Here is a 15,445-nt window from a genome sequence, read left to right on the forward strand (position 1 = left end):
AGGCAACCCAGCAGCTTATGTCTCAAAAAAAGATAAAAGTGGAGAGGGCTGAGCTAGGAATGAAGCAGGGTGAGAAGGCCCTGGGTTCAACCCATGGCACTGAAAATATTAAAAAGATCAACAAAAAGAAAAACTTGGAATTTCAGGGTACACGTACACACACACACACACACACACACACACACACACGAGTTTTCTTACTTGCTCACTGCTGTTCTTCCTGGAATTGTGATGAAAAGGAGCTGGATCAAGACCCAGAAGTCATTTCATCTACTGCAACACACACACACGCAACACAAAGGGACAGAGGACATCAGACCCAGTGGAAGGGGAAAAAAGAGAAAATGCACAAGTCCTGTCCCCTTGAAGTAACAGTGCTGCACAACCAGCCACAACAAAAGGAAATACAAGCAGCAGGCGCCAGAGCTGCACACCAGGACTTCAGTGGGTGGGGACGTTTTAATTTAGATGCTCCCTAGAAAGATGGGCCATCAATGATGAGGGGATAGAGAAGAAAAAGAAAAGCATTTTAGGCAGCTCAGAGGGGCCAAGTTCAAGGGAACATTCCCAGAAGCCGGCTGGCCTGTCTAGGGCAGAGCAATGGCTGCTGGATATGTTAGGGAGGTGGCCACAGGAGAGATGCCCTAAAATCCTGGTGGGGAGGGGAAAGCTGCCATTACTGCTTACCAACAGTCCCTGTCACCACCTGCAATGTGTGAGGAGTCCAGGGGACGAGTGGGCAGAGAGTGCCTGCCTCCCCTAGAGGTCACTAAAGAATGTGGCCATGTTGAAAAGGGCAAGACAAGGCCTAGTCTAGAAGTGCCCGCGAGGCAATGTGACAAACTTGGGGGGAGGGTAACACGGGGTTAGGCTGTGACATGAGTAAGTGGCATGAGGCATTCTGAGCTTCTGCAGAGATGTGCAAAGTACTAGGTAGAACCAAAATATCGGTGAATGCTTAAATTTTATTACAGTGAAAGACACATTGCCATCAATCCCCCTAAAAACACACCCTGTCATTTCAAACATACTTATCCCGTGGTTCTTGCCACTGTCTGCAGCAGTTCTGGAAGTCTTCTCCATGAGCATCTGCGACCAAAAATACTGTGTGCTGCTGCCAACCACGATCCAGTGGAAATCCCACTCACAAAAGCATTACAGTGTGTCCTCATCCACCTTACATACTGGACCAGGCATGGAGTGACTTCCGGCTCTTCCCCAAAGTCAAGATGACCATGAAAGGTAAATGTTTTGCGTTGATGCAGGACAACATGGCAACCAGGACTGTGAAACTAAAGATGCAAAAGTGGGCTTCTAGAACTGCTTCAGAAAATAGCAGCAACAGGTTATGTTTGGAGCAAGGAGGAGTATTTTGAGGGGAAATTAATGTCAATGTGGCTCTATGATTTAAATATTCACCGTACTTTTTGATCACAGAACACAAGTTAAAAAATGAAGTTGAAAACAAAGCCAAAGGGCCAGGGAGATAGCTCAGTAGAATAGGCACTTGCCTAACAAGTGCAAGAGCCTGAGTTCAATCCCTGGTTCCACCAAAAAAAAAAAAAAAACAAAGCCAAGCCATCTACTGGAGTCCACCTGCCCCACAGCCAAGCAATGGCATTCAGGCTAGGAGTAGAGCACCAGAGGATACACACAGGATATACGCTGCCTCTGTCTCTCCTGCTCCAACCATTGGAATGACAGCTGAATGGGTAGAGGGGATTAGGTTTCCTGGAAATGTTTGGACAGAGCCTTCCAGCAGAGGGACCCCCCACATTGGGTTAGTACGTGACCCAGACAGAGCCCATCAACACCGAAGGAAGAGAGGCTCAGGGAGTACCAGGTCCCTGCAGCTGGAGAAGAGAGGAGTTTACAACAGGAAATCTGGCCAAGGGAAGAAACTGAGATAGGAGAGGGAGGAAGAGGCACAGGGCCCAGCCACAAAGCTCCCACTTCACAGAGGCATGATCTCAGCTTGGAAAACTTTTGGCTCAGGGAGCATGATGAAGCCAACAAGTGGGCGTGGTGATGCACACCTGGAATCCCAGCACTCTGGGAGGCTGAAGCAAGAGGATGGAAGCTGGAGCCCAGCCTGGGTAACTTGGGAGATGTCTCAAAATAAAAAAATTTAAAAAGCTAAGCATATATCTCATTATGAAGGCCCTGGGTTCAATCCCCAACAGCACCCCCCCCCACACACACACATAAGTAAGTTAACCATGATAACAACTCTGAGTAACTCAGATCCACCATGCTATACCTCTCACCTGCTGCAGGGACCTGGGACTGCTTCCAAAAGCAGAAGCACAGGGGGAGCCCTGAGCACTGCACGAGGTGGGGGTGGACCTGACACTTTCTGACTTCAAGGTATGGCCTTAGAGCTCTAAAGGTGTTTTGTAGCTTTGACAACAAATTACTTGAGAGAGCACTGTTGGTATTTTATTTTGTAATGTGATTGGTATTGTATTCACTTTATAAACACTGTTTATACTGCTTCAGTGTAAGTAATATACTCCTTACATTTATGGAAAGAAGTACTTTATGGGCCTTTTAAGCCCTAGAATACCAATAAATGAAGAGCCAATGAAAAGCTAAGTTTGTGTTTATGTGTAGCGCTAGCTGTAAGGTGATCTGAGCTCCTCCTTGTGGGGATTCATTCATCTGAATACTTACAAATTGGTACAAGACAGCATTCAAGTTGTTTTTTTTTTTTTTTTTCCAATCTACATGATCAGTAGGGGGTAAAAGGCATTCCAAAAAATTATTTCTCCTCTCACAGCATAGAAGATGTATCACGTGAAAAACAATGCAGCATTGGTGCTTTGGTTAGAGTTTGGAGTTAAGAACAAGAAATCAGGGGGCCAGCCAAATGGCTCAGTGCACTAAAGCACCTGCTTAGGTAGGCGCAGCAACTGAGGTTCGATCCCGTGTGCCATGCTGGCCCCACCCTCTGCCAGCCCTTCCCCCAGGGGCATGCTGAGCCAGTGACTGAGACTGGGCATGGTGGGACATGCCTGTAATCCCAGTGCTTGGAAGGCTGAAAACAGGAGGATCATGAGTCTGATCTGTGCAGTGAGACCCTGTACTAAAATACCAAAAAGAAATCAGGATTCCAGATGTACAACTCGTTCATGCTTTCCTCTTTCCTAAAATCATACCCAGTTTCCTATTGTGGTCACCAGGAAGCCTATAAAAAACAGGGTTACTCACCTCCAGGTTTCCAATGAACACACAGTATCAAATATAGAAACCAGAGGAAGTGTCACTGTTATGGTGCCAAACTGATTGAGAACAAGCGTAAGCACTTTAAATATATAGGCGAACTAAGATTTAAGACACAGGCTCTCAAAGGCTAGGAATCCAAGATCAATCATTCAGATGCCCAAATACATAATCACAGAGGTTGCTGCAGCACACGCTAGGTTCCAGAACCCAAAGACAGGCACTCTGCCCGGGGTAGCTGAATTGTAAAGCCAGCACTCAGGTGGTCACGCTGCCCAAGGGAAACTTCAGAAGCAATGCTTTTGAAATGCAAAACAGAAACAGGAGCAAGCACTAGAATTCCACAAAAATGCAAACCGAAGACTAGATTGAGTCCTATTAAAAATGCCAAGTAAGCAGCAGTCTAAGAGGAGCCAAGACCCATTTTTAATGAGGTAGCTTTAGTGCACTTGGGCATCGTGTGGTACCCGGATGAGGGAAAAGTCCCTCACCAGATGCAGCTTGCTGCAAACAGCAAAAAACAGATGTACTAGGAAAGCAGCTCAGAAGGAAGCTCTAAAGGAGGCGAGAAGCATCCTTCCTCCAAAGCAGATCCCAGGGCCTCTGGGGACGGAACCATGTTGTCATCAGAAAGGACTAGCTGGTGGTGAAATACAGCCGCTCCTATTAACATCAACATAAGCCTAGGTTATTAAAATCTTGCTGTTTGTCAGGAACTGTTGGGAGGTTGCACGCCTTTTTATCAAGTCCCCTAGAGACAACGCAGTGAAGTCTGCTGTCTCCATTTTACAGACAAGGAAAATGTGGCACAGGGCCATTAGGACACATCTCCAAAGTCACATAAGTGCTGAACAGGGTAGCTTGATTCAAAGCAGGCCTGTCTGCTTCCAGAATCTTCACACTTAACCCATGGCCTGCGGAGAAGACACTGAGATTTATTTGTCTCAATGAGTCATTAGAGAAAAGTCCACTTTTTAGCCAGGGAGATATATAGAGGTTTGTACAGGGATGTCACCAGCTCGGACATTAATAAAAAATCAGTGAATAACAAGGTGACTAAAGGCTATGTATTCTTAGGAGAATGACATTACTGTGAGCGGTGAGGTCACAGAAGCCTAGAGGAGGAAACACAAAAATCTATGCTTTGTACATGCCAATTCACACATCCTGACCAACACAGCCATGCTTGTACTGGTACTGAAACAGTGCTGGAGAGCTGAGCTTTGTTTTGTCACTTCCGGTCCCCCGAGAGTCAGCAATGTCAATGGCAGTGCTCAGAATGCAGGCCTCCACCTGAGCATGGGGGTACATGGATGTATTCCCAGTACTCCAGGAGGCTGAGGCTGAGGTATCCCAAGTGTAAGCCCAGCCTGGGCAATGAAGTGATTTAGTGAAATCTTGTCTCAAAATAAAAAATAAATAAGGGAGCTAGGGATATAGCTCTGGGTGAATGCCTGGGTTCACTCCTCAGCATCACAAAAGAACAAAAAAGGAAAAGGGAAGAAGGGAGGGAGGAGGGGGTGAGAGAAAAGCAGGGAAGGAGGGCATCTTGCACCCAGATGGCCTGGTTTGTGGGCCCTCTGCCCACTGCCTTTCCAGCACCGTCAGCCTCCCAGCTGCCAGTGGGCTGGCCTTGCCAGTCAGCTTCCTCTGGTTGCCACTCAGCATGTTAAGCTGCCTGGAAGCACAGGCCCACCCAGCAGCTCTCAATGAGCCCTTTTGGTGGGTGCTGGGGGCCATCTTGGGCTCTGAGTGAGAGCCCTGGAATGGGCTGGCACAGGCCGTTGGCTGTCTCCTAGCACACCCACGGTCGCTGCTGCAAAACAGCCCTGCGATTGTTTGCATGAGCCCTGTCTTGGGTTTCCTACAGTTTTATTGCAGCATGATGAACATGCAATGATTTTAAGAGGGCAGTGCCTTGAGTTTTGACAACGGCTCTTACACTGGCATATCAACCACCCAAACAAGGGATAGGAAATTTCCAATCACCTCAAGAACTTCCTTTTTCCAGCTGGTCCCCTGACCCAACCACTATCTCATTCCTATTAACCCAGATTGATTTTTTGCATGTATATTTGCATGATCATTTCTAAAATGTAATTACAAGATTCTAGATAACTACTTAAGGCCTTCAGTGGTGAAAAATTTCTTTTAATTATATTTGTGTTCTGCCAATTAAACAATCATACAAAATGTGAAAAATGCAAAATATTTTTAAAAGAAAATTAAAATCATCTGTGATCTACTCATTCAGAAATACCCCCGTTTTCAGATCTGGTATGTTTCTTTCAGGACTGCAACATATGCAACGATCACAAGCAGGATCCCTGGTGAGGCATTAGCTTTTTCCTGCTTTTTAAATAAGTAAAGCTTGCTGTTCATTTTGGAGCAGGCCATCTAGAGTTGCCCATGTGAGGCAGAGCAATCAAAAATCAACTGTAATTCAGGGTTCCAACCCTTGTGGCTCAGTTGGAGCTGGGATCTTAATATGCATTTATTTTTCTTTTGTGGAATATGCCTATCTCCCTTTTCCCCTTTAGCATGGGCCCCTCACAGCACCTCAGTTTTGATATTCAGGGCAGTGGGCTGCTGCTTGAGATTCCCTCCCACAGTGAATTCTGCAATTAGTTCAAACAGTCCTTAGCATACATCCCAAATTTGATAATCATCCTTCCAGCCACTTTCACAAAATACACTAACAGGCATGCCCTTAATTTTATTTATGTCACTTAGCTTGAGCCTCACAAACCAAGGAGGAAGTAGACAACATCTAAGTGCCTTAACCACCTCAGCAGGTAAACCATAGCTGTTTTTTATGACTGACACCAAAAGTGAGAAAAATCAAATGATTATACTCCACTCTGTTCTTTATATGGAATCATTATCACTGTGATATACTATAGAAATGATTTCTGAAAGTACAGCCTTTTTGATCAATGTGGAAAGGCATAATTAAAGTGACAATACATTGCTATCAGTCACTACAGGATTTTCTCTGCCATTAAAATAGAAATCTCTTGGGCTGGACAAATAGCTCAGAGGATTAAAGTGCCTGCAAGCAGGCACAGGGGCCAGGAGTTTGATCCCCAATCCTGCTGTGCTGGGCTCTGCCCCTGGGGCACGCTGAGATGGCAATTGAGACTGGGGGTGTCTGTAATGAGACTGGGCATGTCTGTAATCTCAGTTCTTGGAAGGCTGTACACAGGTGGATCACTACAAGTCTGATCTAGTAGTGAGACCCTGAGCACCCTGTAGACCCTTCCCTAAAATGCAAAAAAAGAAAAAAAAAAAGAAAGAAAGAAAGAAAAGAAAAAAGAAAAATCTCCAATCCACCATTGCTAATTACCTGGAAGTGTGGGCTGCTATAAACACACACACACACACACACACACACACACACTACACAGAAATACAGATTGAGATATATCTATACAGATATATTTATCTGTATGATAATATAGAATGAATGAATATATGAATGAATATTCATATATATGAATGAATGATTCCTGTGACCATTCTATAGTTCAATGCAAACATTTGCAATCTTGCTTCTGTTAATGTTAAGTGTTAGGGAAAGTAAAACTGACTGAGATAGAGATCTTGTCTTCAAGAGGCTCACAGATGTACTGTGCAGAGAAATAAATGACATTCAGCAGGACAAATAAATGACAAATATAGGGGTATAGTAGGAAGTACACTGGGAGCATAAAGCAGGCATGGTGACAGCTCTGGATTCTCCCAGCATTCCTCCTACTAGACGCTTCCATTCTAGATGCCTCCATCTGTACCAGCTGTGAGAAGTCAGGAGACTGAGGTGGCTCCTTTCTCAGAGCTCTTTGGGCAATGTCTCTACAAGTGTTCTTAGAATTTAGAGATAATTTTTCACACAACTTATAAATGTTATTCCAAGTGTTATTCAACTAGAAAGAAATTTGGGACCCAGAAAGGAGTTTCTCTGAGCAGTTATGATCAGGGTGGGAGCTCTGCCAGGCTAAGAATCTAAGACTCCTGGCTCTTGGGTGCTTTCATCGATCTGTCTTCTTTCTTTCTGTCTCTCTCTTTCTTTCTTTTTTTCTTTCTGGCTTCTTTCTTTCTAACAAGAAAGCTAGCACTGGACTCAAGGATCCTAATTCTCAGATTCATAGATAGACTTTCTAGTAGGAAAAAGGATACGTGCTACAGTTTGGACCTAAAATGTCCCCCATAGGCCATGTGCTGGCTGCCAACTGATAGGCTTTGGAGAAGTAACTGGATCCACTGATGGATTTGTAATTTGGTGGCATGGGAAGGTGAGAACTTAGGAGGTGGGGCCTCAGTGAAGGAAACAGGTACAGGCATGGCCTCAGGTAATACATTTTGTCCCCTCCTCTTCCTTTCTGGCTCACTGGTCCCAGGCTGCCTCAAGATGAGCAGTTTCCACTACTACACTCTTCCACTGAGTTGCTTCTGCCTTGCCATGGGACTAAAGTGATGGAGCCAGCTAACCATGATCTGAGACCTCTGACACAGTGAGCCAAGACAGAGCTTTTCTTCCTTCTGCTGACTTCCTCAGGTATATTGTTACAGTAATGAAAGGCTGACTAGAAAAACATGCTTTAGGGCACTCCATCTGAGAGCCTGATGAGGGCTTTCTACACACCAAGTGCTACATGTAAAATCTAGTTAAATATTCAGTTTAGAAATCTTTTATACTGAAATGTGCTGTTTGGCATAAGACACTTGCAGTTACCATCGGGCACAAGACAAGATCTCACTGGCTGACTTAAACTCTATAAATAGGCTAGGCTGGCCTTGAACTTGAGATTCTCCTGCCTCAGGCACCTGAGTGCTGAGATTACAGGCATGAGCCACCATGCCCAGCAGCAATGTCTTACTCTCACTTGAAGCTCAGTGAATGCTTGCTTGGGGGTATCGGAGTGGACAGCCTTGAACTGGCTACATGGCCTTACTAAGTCATTGGTCCCTTGAATTTCAGCATCCTTAGTTCAGCCACAAATATGACATCCACGTCCAAAGGTTGTTCGGAACTGAGATAATGAATAAAATGGCATGGAATAAATGTTGCCAAATTTTAATAATGCATATTAATATAGAATAATAATAAAGATATAGAAAAAGATACTACCTGTCTGCCTAGATATAACAGATTTTTTTTCATCTTTCTGTTGCAGGAGTGAAAAGGACCATGAACAGTGAGGGGCCTTTATGAGACAGGAAGTGGTTAAGCAATCTGTGTTAAAGTGATCCCCTCCAGGGCCTCAGTCTGGGTAGACGCCACTGAGCTAGACTCAGCACTGCAGGAGCCCTCTGCTTCCACATTCTCACTATGTTTCTTTTGTCTAGGTATGACATACCTATCCTCAAACACAGGGACAGTCACTATTTCCACAAATGTCTGTCTACTTCCTGGAAGCACCCCAAAGAATTGCCCAGATAGTAGCCTTGCTGTTCACAGGTGCAGAGATCCACAGCATTAAGTACCTCTGCATACACACTTTCTCATTTGACCCCTCACTGTACCTCACCAATGAGGCAGCCTAGCTGTCCTCATTTTCCAGAGCAGGAGATGGGCTCAGAGAAAGATGACCTCATTGTCCTGTGGCTCAGTTTGGCTTAGCCCACCTGTCAACCTGCCTGTTGATCTTGTCTGACATCACTCCCACACTTCCTTGCTCATCACCTCACTGCTGGTTCTTCCATTCTGCCTTCTGCCCTCATCAGCCTGCTCTGTTGTCTCTCCCTGGATAAAACAAAATGATGATGAAGGAGATAGGAAAGGTGCCAAGAGGCAGGGTCTGGGACTCCAACCAGAAGTGAGCGCTCCCGGCTTTGCTCTGATCTGGGAGGAACACAAGTGGATCTGGGGGAGACAGAGGACCCCACCATGCATAGGCCTGCATTCTCCACAAAATTCAGTATGTTGCAGACCTTCAATGGGAGGGTCTAGAGCACATTTTGGAGTTGGAATGCGCAGTGTAGATCAGCCTACTCATGTAACTGGGTGGACCTCTCAATGCCTTTGTTTTCTCATTTCTAAAGTGGGCATAATAATTCTTAATTCTTAGAATTTGGGGAAGATTAAATCAGGTAAGGAATTAAAAAGTACACCACTTTGTACTGGATATGGCAGGCTGACCCTTGGATGGGCAACTCCGTTTCATTTTGTCAAACACTGTATGATTTTACGATACTCAACTTTTTTTTTTTTTTTTTTTTTTTTGCGGAACCAGGGATTGAACTCAGGCCCTTGCGCTTGCCACGGAAGCGCTTATTCCACTGAGCCATCGCCCCGGCCCCCACTGAGCCATCTCCCCGGCCCCTGCTGTATGATTTTACTGAACCTATCTCCATAGCATTTTATTTTCTGCATGTTTAACAGCTTATTTGCATTCTTAAATTGTAATCTTCTTAATGGAAAGGACTTTTACACACATTTGTATCCTTTCTGCTACCTAGTGTTATATCATGCATGGCTGGTATACCAGACACATGATGGTATATATCTGTTCACTTCAACACAACATAAAGGCAATGACAGGCAAATGGTTAATATCCTCCGGAAACACAGCACTCCTGTTCATACGACAAGTCACTGAAATGCATATGGTTACGAAATATGGGAAGTGGTAAGTCTTACTAGAAATAAAGATTACAATTTGAAATGATATAAACCCCTCTATCAAATTAACAAAGATGGGGGGGTCTCAGGATTTAATGTTTTTGAAAGTATAGGGACCTAGGCTATCTCAACTGCTAGTGGGAGTCTAACTCATACAAACTGAAAACCACCTGACAATACACAAGTCTTCAAAACGGTTATATATCTACATAGTTTGGCTAATCCATTCAGGGGGTAAAGCCCAGGGAAAAATTCTAAAGTTCATACCATGGGTACAAGTGCTTCTCCATTAGTGAACATGGCCATGAGCATCGGTAGCCAGCCAGTGTTCTGGTGTATAGCGGTGTGACCAAACATAACCATAATGTACTGTATATCTTTTTAACTAGAAAAAGAATTATGAATATTCCCACCACAAGGAAAATCATGTCTGAGGAAACAGATATGCCTAGCCTGATTTGTATATCATGTATACATGGATACTATGCATACATATGTATACTATAAAACATCAAGTTCCCCACAAATTTGTACAAATGTAGACACACATTTGAGAATATAGTTCAGATCAGCCAGTTAAAGTCCTAATCCTTAGCTTGCTGCTCCTGGGAGGTGTAGGACCTTTAAGAGATGCCTCCTGGAAAGAAGTCAGGTCAGTGCTGGCTGACCACTAGTGCCTTAAAGGCAATGTTGGGACTGAGACCCTGTCCTGTTTCCCACTTTTTCCTACTCAGCCACATATGAGCAGCATCCTCTGCCATTTGCTCTGACCACAATGTGCTGCCTCACCACAGGCCCAAAGCCAACAGGGCCAACTAATCACGCACCTCCAAAACTATGAGCCAAAATAAACCACTCCTCTTCTTAAGTTGATTCATCTCAGGTATTTATAACTGCAACAGAAAGCTAACTAATAGGATGGAAGTACACACTCTATCCCAGATCTAAATAAATGCATATTTCAAATCACAACTAGCAAGTTTTCAGTAAATCAGGACAAGGAGGGTTCTTATATCCTAATGCAATGTGGAAAAAAAAAGCATACAAAATTGTATAAAGTAATTCCAGCCATGTAAACATGTATGCAGAAGGAAAAATATCAAAATAATATTTTACAGCTTGCTGTATATTCAGATTATCTAAAACAACTGGCTTATTGCCAGAAAAAAAAAATGGCCTTTTTTATTAGATTTTCATTAGCTTGATATAAGTAACAAAATCACAAGCACTATTCTTAAGCTATGGGATGTAACTTTTCACTAAATTAATTTTTGACTTTTATAAAAATTAGGAAGTAGAAAAAAAAAAGAGTTGAAGAAAGGATAGGAGAAAGTAGAGGCTGTTCTTATTCTAACTAACCTCTCTTTGCAAGTAAGAATTGACACCTATGTAGAGGTAAAAAAAAGGTTCAGAAAAGCTCAGGTCCAAAGTCACCTGAGGGAAAGATCTGGGGTTCAGGCCCAGGATGGGGGTTCTCAGGACTTTACCTTGAAACATAGTAGTCAAGGGTGACACCAGCAGGATCAGAAAAGGCAGAGAATAGAAAGGGCAAAAGGAGGCAAGTTGCAAAGTCACAAACGGCAACTCATATCATAATATAAATGGTGGTGTTGCATTGTTTTTGCTGTTTGTTTTGTGGTGCTGGGCTTCAAACCCATGGCTATGCCACTGAGTTATCCCCAAACCCAACAGGTAGGTTTTAATGACTAGGATTTAAAGGATTTTGTCCTTTCTTTTCCAGGATTTCTAAAAAAGTACTATTAACTCCTTATTTTTATGTGTGTGCAAGATAAAAACAGCAGCTGAATCACCGAACTGTAACGAGAAAAAAAAATAGCTCTACCTAGAGGCCCCCTCCTAAGGGGAATAAAGGAATGGGGCATAGGAGGGGTGGATCAATAGCTCCTACAGGCACTGATCATCCACCATGGGCTGTAGAAGGCTCAAGACTTGGGAGACGAGGTCAGCGCATATGTGCGCACAGGGAATCATATGCATGTGCATGTTTCATATTAGCAGGGTCACTGCTTGGGGGCAGCAGTGTCATGGAAATTTCTGCCAAAGTGAGTTTGTGCACCTCAGGACAAGTCAGCCTGGCCTACAGTTTCTCTGCTCCTTTCACAAGTGCAGAGGCCACATAGAGGTCCCCTCCAAGCATGTTTCCCATGCTAATGTTCTACAGTGAGCACTCTCAATCACAAAGCAGGACAAGAGGCACAAAGTACTTGAGGTGTAGAGGAATTAGTTAGAGCAGCTTTGGGTTTAGTGGGAATAGGTGCAGAGTATGTAGGAAGGAAATCCTCAGTTGGTCTTCAAGGCCAGTTGTCTGGAGGAAGCATTTCTCAGAGGGCCCTCTCTTGCCTCACAAGTGAGTGGGATGCTCCCAGCAGGAAGGCCAGAGCTTGGGCCCAGGTGAGGAATGGAGGAAAGGCGGATACACAACTCCCAGAAAGAAAAACCAAAGGGAATATGTTTCTGCAGAAAACTCACCATGGCCTTCCTCTCCTAGTACAAAATGCATCCACTTGTCCACGTCCCTTGTCAATCCATGTTCCTAAGTATAAACAAGACTGCAGAAGTCACTTGCATCCATCTGGAGAGGGACCCATTTTCAGAAAGTAACTTGATCAAGGAGTGAATCATGAGGGGCCTTTGGGGAGTCTGATGGAGGAACGGAGAGAAGCAGTCCAGGAGTGCACAGCTAGCAAGGCCAAGGCAATCTGTATATTTATGAGAGGTGCTGCAAACAGGGATGCAGGAGCCAGCAGAGAGAAGAGGGAAGGGTGAGACCCAAGAGGACCTCCTAGGGGCAAGCGGTGTATACCCTGTCTGCAAGTGCAGAACCTCCTTAGGACACAAAGTGATAACTGCCCCATGGCAAGGGTCCCAACAGACCTGAAAGGTAGATGGGCATCTTACTACTTTATACAAAGAATTCTGAGGAATAACTCTACTTGCACCCGGTCAGTTGGCTGTGAACCGACTCTCAGACTGAGAGGGGCTAGGATTCCTTCTGCCCTAAATGCCCCTATACCCTACAGGAAAGATAGGAAGACAAAGGAGTTGGAAGATCAGAAAGAGTGAGTTGTGGGAGCAGAGATGAGTGGAGAGGAGGTCATCAAGACAGGCCCAGAGCTGTCAAGAAGGGAAGACAGTGTTAAAGGATAAGGATTTAAGTCAGTAAGGTGGGTGGTCAAATGGCACCTTTACCTAAAGCTCTTAGCCAACTTCTGCCTCCACATGGGTTCTCCCTACCCATCAGATGATAAAACTCCTAGTGGCATTTTCTTAATGAGACTTTACTTGAAACATCAGAGACAAGTGGGAACCAGAGGAAAAAGGAATGAGCCAGGAGATCCCAGTTTTCACCTTGCCTTATACCAGTAAGTTGTGTTTCCTTGGGTAAATCTCTGGAAAATGAGAAAAAGAACAGTGGTAGGAAACGTGTGTGGTCATATGCCCTCCCAGCCAACCACTCCTATCTTTCTTCATGGCTGTATTGGCTTCTGGGAAGTGAATGGTTACAAGTATCACTGGACCCTTTCCATAAAAGCCAAGAACAAACTAAACTCCAGGCAGACAAGCTGTCCTTGAAGACTAGGCCAGGGAATGATGCTCGTCTGCCACCCAGCCGTAATGTGACTTTCCTTCACTCTGACTGCCCAAAGAGCCCTTTCATCAAAACTCTCTATGAATCATTTGGGGCAAGTCTGTGCCGTTAGTACCTGGGGAAATAAAAACACACTATTAAAGAGAAAAGCAAATTTGTGGTGTATCTGAAAATAGCACCCAGATGTGTTGGCTTCCCACTTTACCCTTCTGTTCCATACAGCTCTCCCTGGATTTGCTGTAACCAAGGACCCTCAGCTCTCATACACCCTGGATAAATTAGATTACCCCTGCAGTGCAAGGGTGTGGAGGTATGAAAGAAACAGGGTTCCCAATTCCTGCCATTCTAATGGGCCTGTCCTAACTGCTTCCCCACTGCAGGTGCCCTGCAGTCACATGCTTTTGTCAAATGATCTGCAGCTTCAGGCTGTTCCCTCTGCAGAAAAGAATAGTGGAAAAACAGACAGAGTTTTTTTTTAAAAAAGAGAAGAAAAAGACAAAAAGAAAGAAAAAGAAAAACACTTACGTATCTTGGGAACCTCCCAAGCTCGTAAAGCACAAGTTGAGCATCACCTTTCTGCAGAGTTCCCACAAGTAAGCCGTGAGGTTGACACCCACTCCCCACCCCCACCCCCCACCCGCGCATGGCCTACTAGAGAGGAGTAGCTCTCCTACGGCTGAGGGGGTTTGCGGATGTTTCCACTTGGCTCAGATAGCAGATGCATTAGCAACAGGCCAAGGAAGGTTCATTGGTTCAAAGTTGAGTCTAAACAGAGGGTCCACCAACTGCTGAGCTTTCCCAGCATGCTCCCAGCTTCCTTTTCCTCTAACAAACTTTGTGTGTGACTCACACAGTCTGCAGAGTGAGGCAGTAAGCAGACTCACTGCTAGGTTAAATTGGGAAAGCTCTTCCCCTCAGGTGTGATGGAGCCCCTACCCTGCCTTGGCAGTGGGAGGTGAACACAGTTCCAATTCTTTTTGCTGGTCCTAGAATAGCTAGCTGTTAGAGTCTTGGGCTAGCTGTTAGAGTCTTGGGCTTTGCTCTAGTCACACACACACACACACACACACACACACACACACACACACACCCTGCCCTTGGAGGCTCTGTGATGCAGCCCATTCTTACATTGCCACCCAACGAGCTGCAATGTAGGACCCCAGGCGCTCTCTTCTTCACCTACATGCCTGTAAAGCCAGAGTAATTGCTGGCACATTATACCAAGCAGAGCAGCGCATGGAGCTAGTTAGCCAAACTGCTGCAAGTGGTGGAGGAGATCGCTGGGCAAAGGGGAAGAGAGGTCAGGGCTGAGCTGCGTCCTCTCGCCAGCGCCTTCTACCTCCATCCCTGCTGAGGGCCGATCTGGAAGTTGTCGAGCCTAAGGCCACAGGCAGGCGGGCGGCTGGGACAGGCGGAGGCCAAGTCCACCAAGGGAACAAGGGACGACTCGCCGCGCGGGCTCTCGCCCGGCCGCCGCCGCACCGCCGGCGCCGCCTGCAACGTCCCGGAGCCGCGAAGGCGGCAGCGCGCCTCCCTCAGCTCTGGCCCGGCTTCCCACTGAAAACTCCTCAGCTCAAACCGCTTTGTTAATCCTGCAAACGCTGTCACACGACCACCTCCACCAATACGCCCAGCCTGTTCGCTTTGGAGAAGGGCCCGCGTTCCCCGGAGCCCCGGTACTCGCGGCCCGGAGCCCCGGCCCTCCGGCCGCGCACCGCCCGGCGCCTGCCGGCGCAGGAAAGGAGGACCCCGCGGACCCGGCGTCCACGACCGCCTCATCTTTGTCCTCTCGGCACCGGCGCGCGCCCGCAGAGCGCCCGACACCGCGCGGCCGGACCCTGGGTCGGCGGCGCTCTCACAGCTCGCGGGGGCATGCGAGGAGACAAAGGTCCGCGTCCTGGAAGTTTGCAGAGTGGGCGCCTGTGGGCGTGGGCCGAGCCCTCCTTACCGTACATCTCCGCTGGGCGCGCGCCTCCCGGGGGGCTGGCGTG

At 46.0% G+C, this 15,445-nt stretch overlaps 1 protein-coding gene across 4 annotated transcripts in view; it reads right to left on the minus strand.

Annotated features, from left to right (window-relative positions):
* The window catches only part of Efr3b (EFR3 homolog B), a 103,291-nt gene that overhangs the window by 73,904 nt on the left and 13,942 nt on the right, over nt 1-15,445 (minus strand). The window contains exon 1 of one of the 4 annotated variants that reach the window (XM_023711037.1): nt 15,403-15,439. The exons of the other annotated variants lie outside the window; for them this stretch is intronic. Within the exon in view, the coding sequence (XP_023566805.1) occupies nt 15,403-15,409 (7 nt within the window). The 5' untranslated portion in view covers nt 15,410-15,439. Of the gene's footprint in view, nt 1-15,402; nt 15,440-15,445 lie in introns of those variants that run through there. 4 annotated transcript variants of the gene reach the window in all.

This window comes from Octodon degus, unplaced genomic scaffold, assembly GCF_000260255.1.
Source record: "Octodon degus isolate 3935 unplaced genomic scaffold, OctDeg1.0 scaffold00019, whole genome shotgun sequence".
In the NCBI taxonomy this organism is placed as follows: domain Eukaryota; kingdom Metazoa; phylum Chordata; class Mammalia; order Rodentia; family Octodontidae; genus Octodon; species Octodon degus.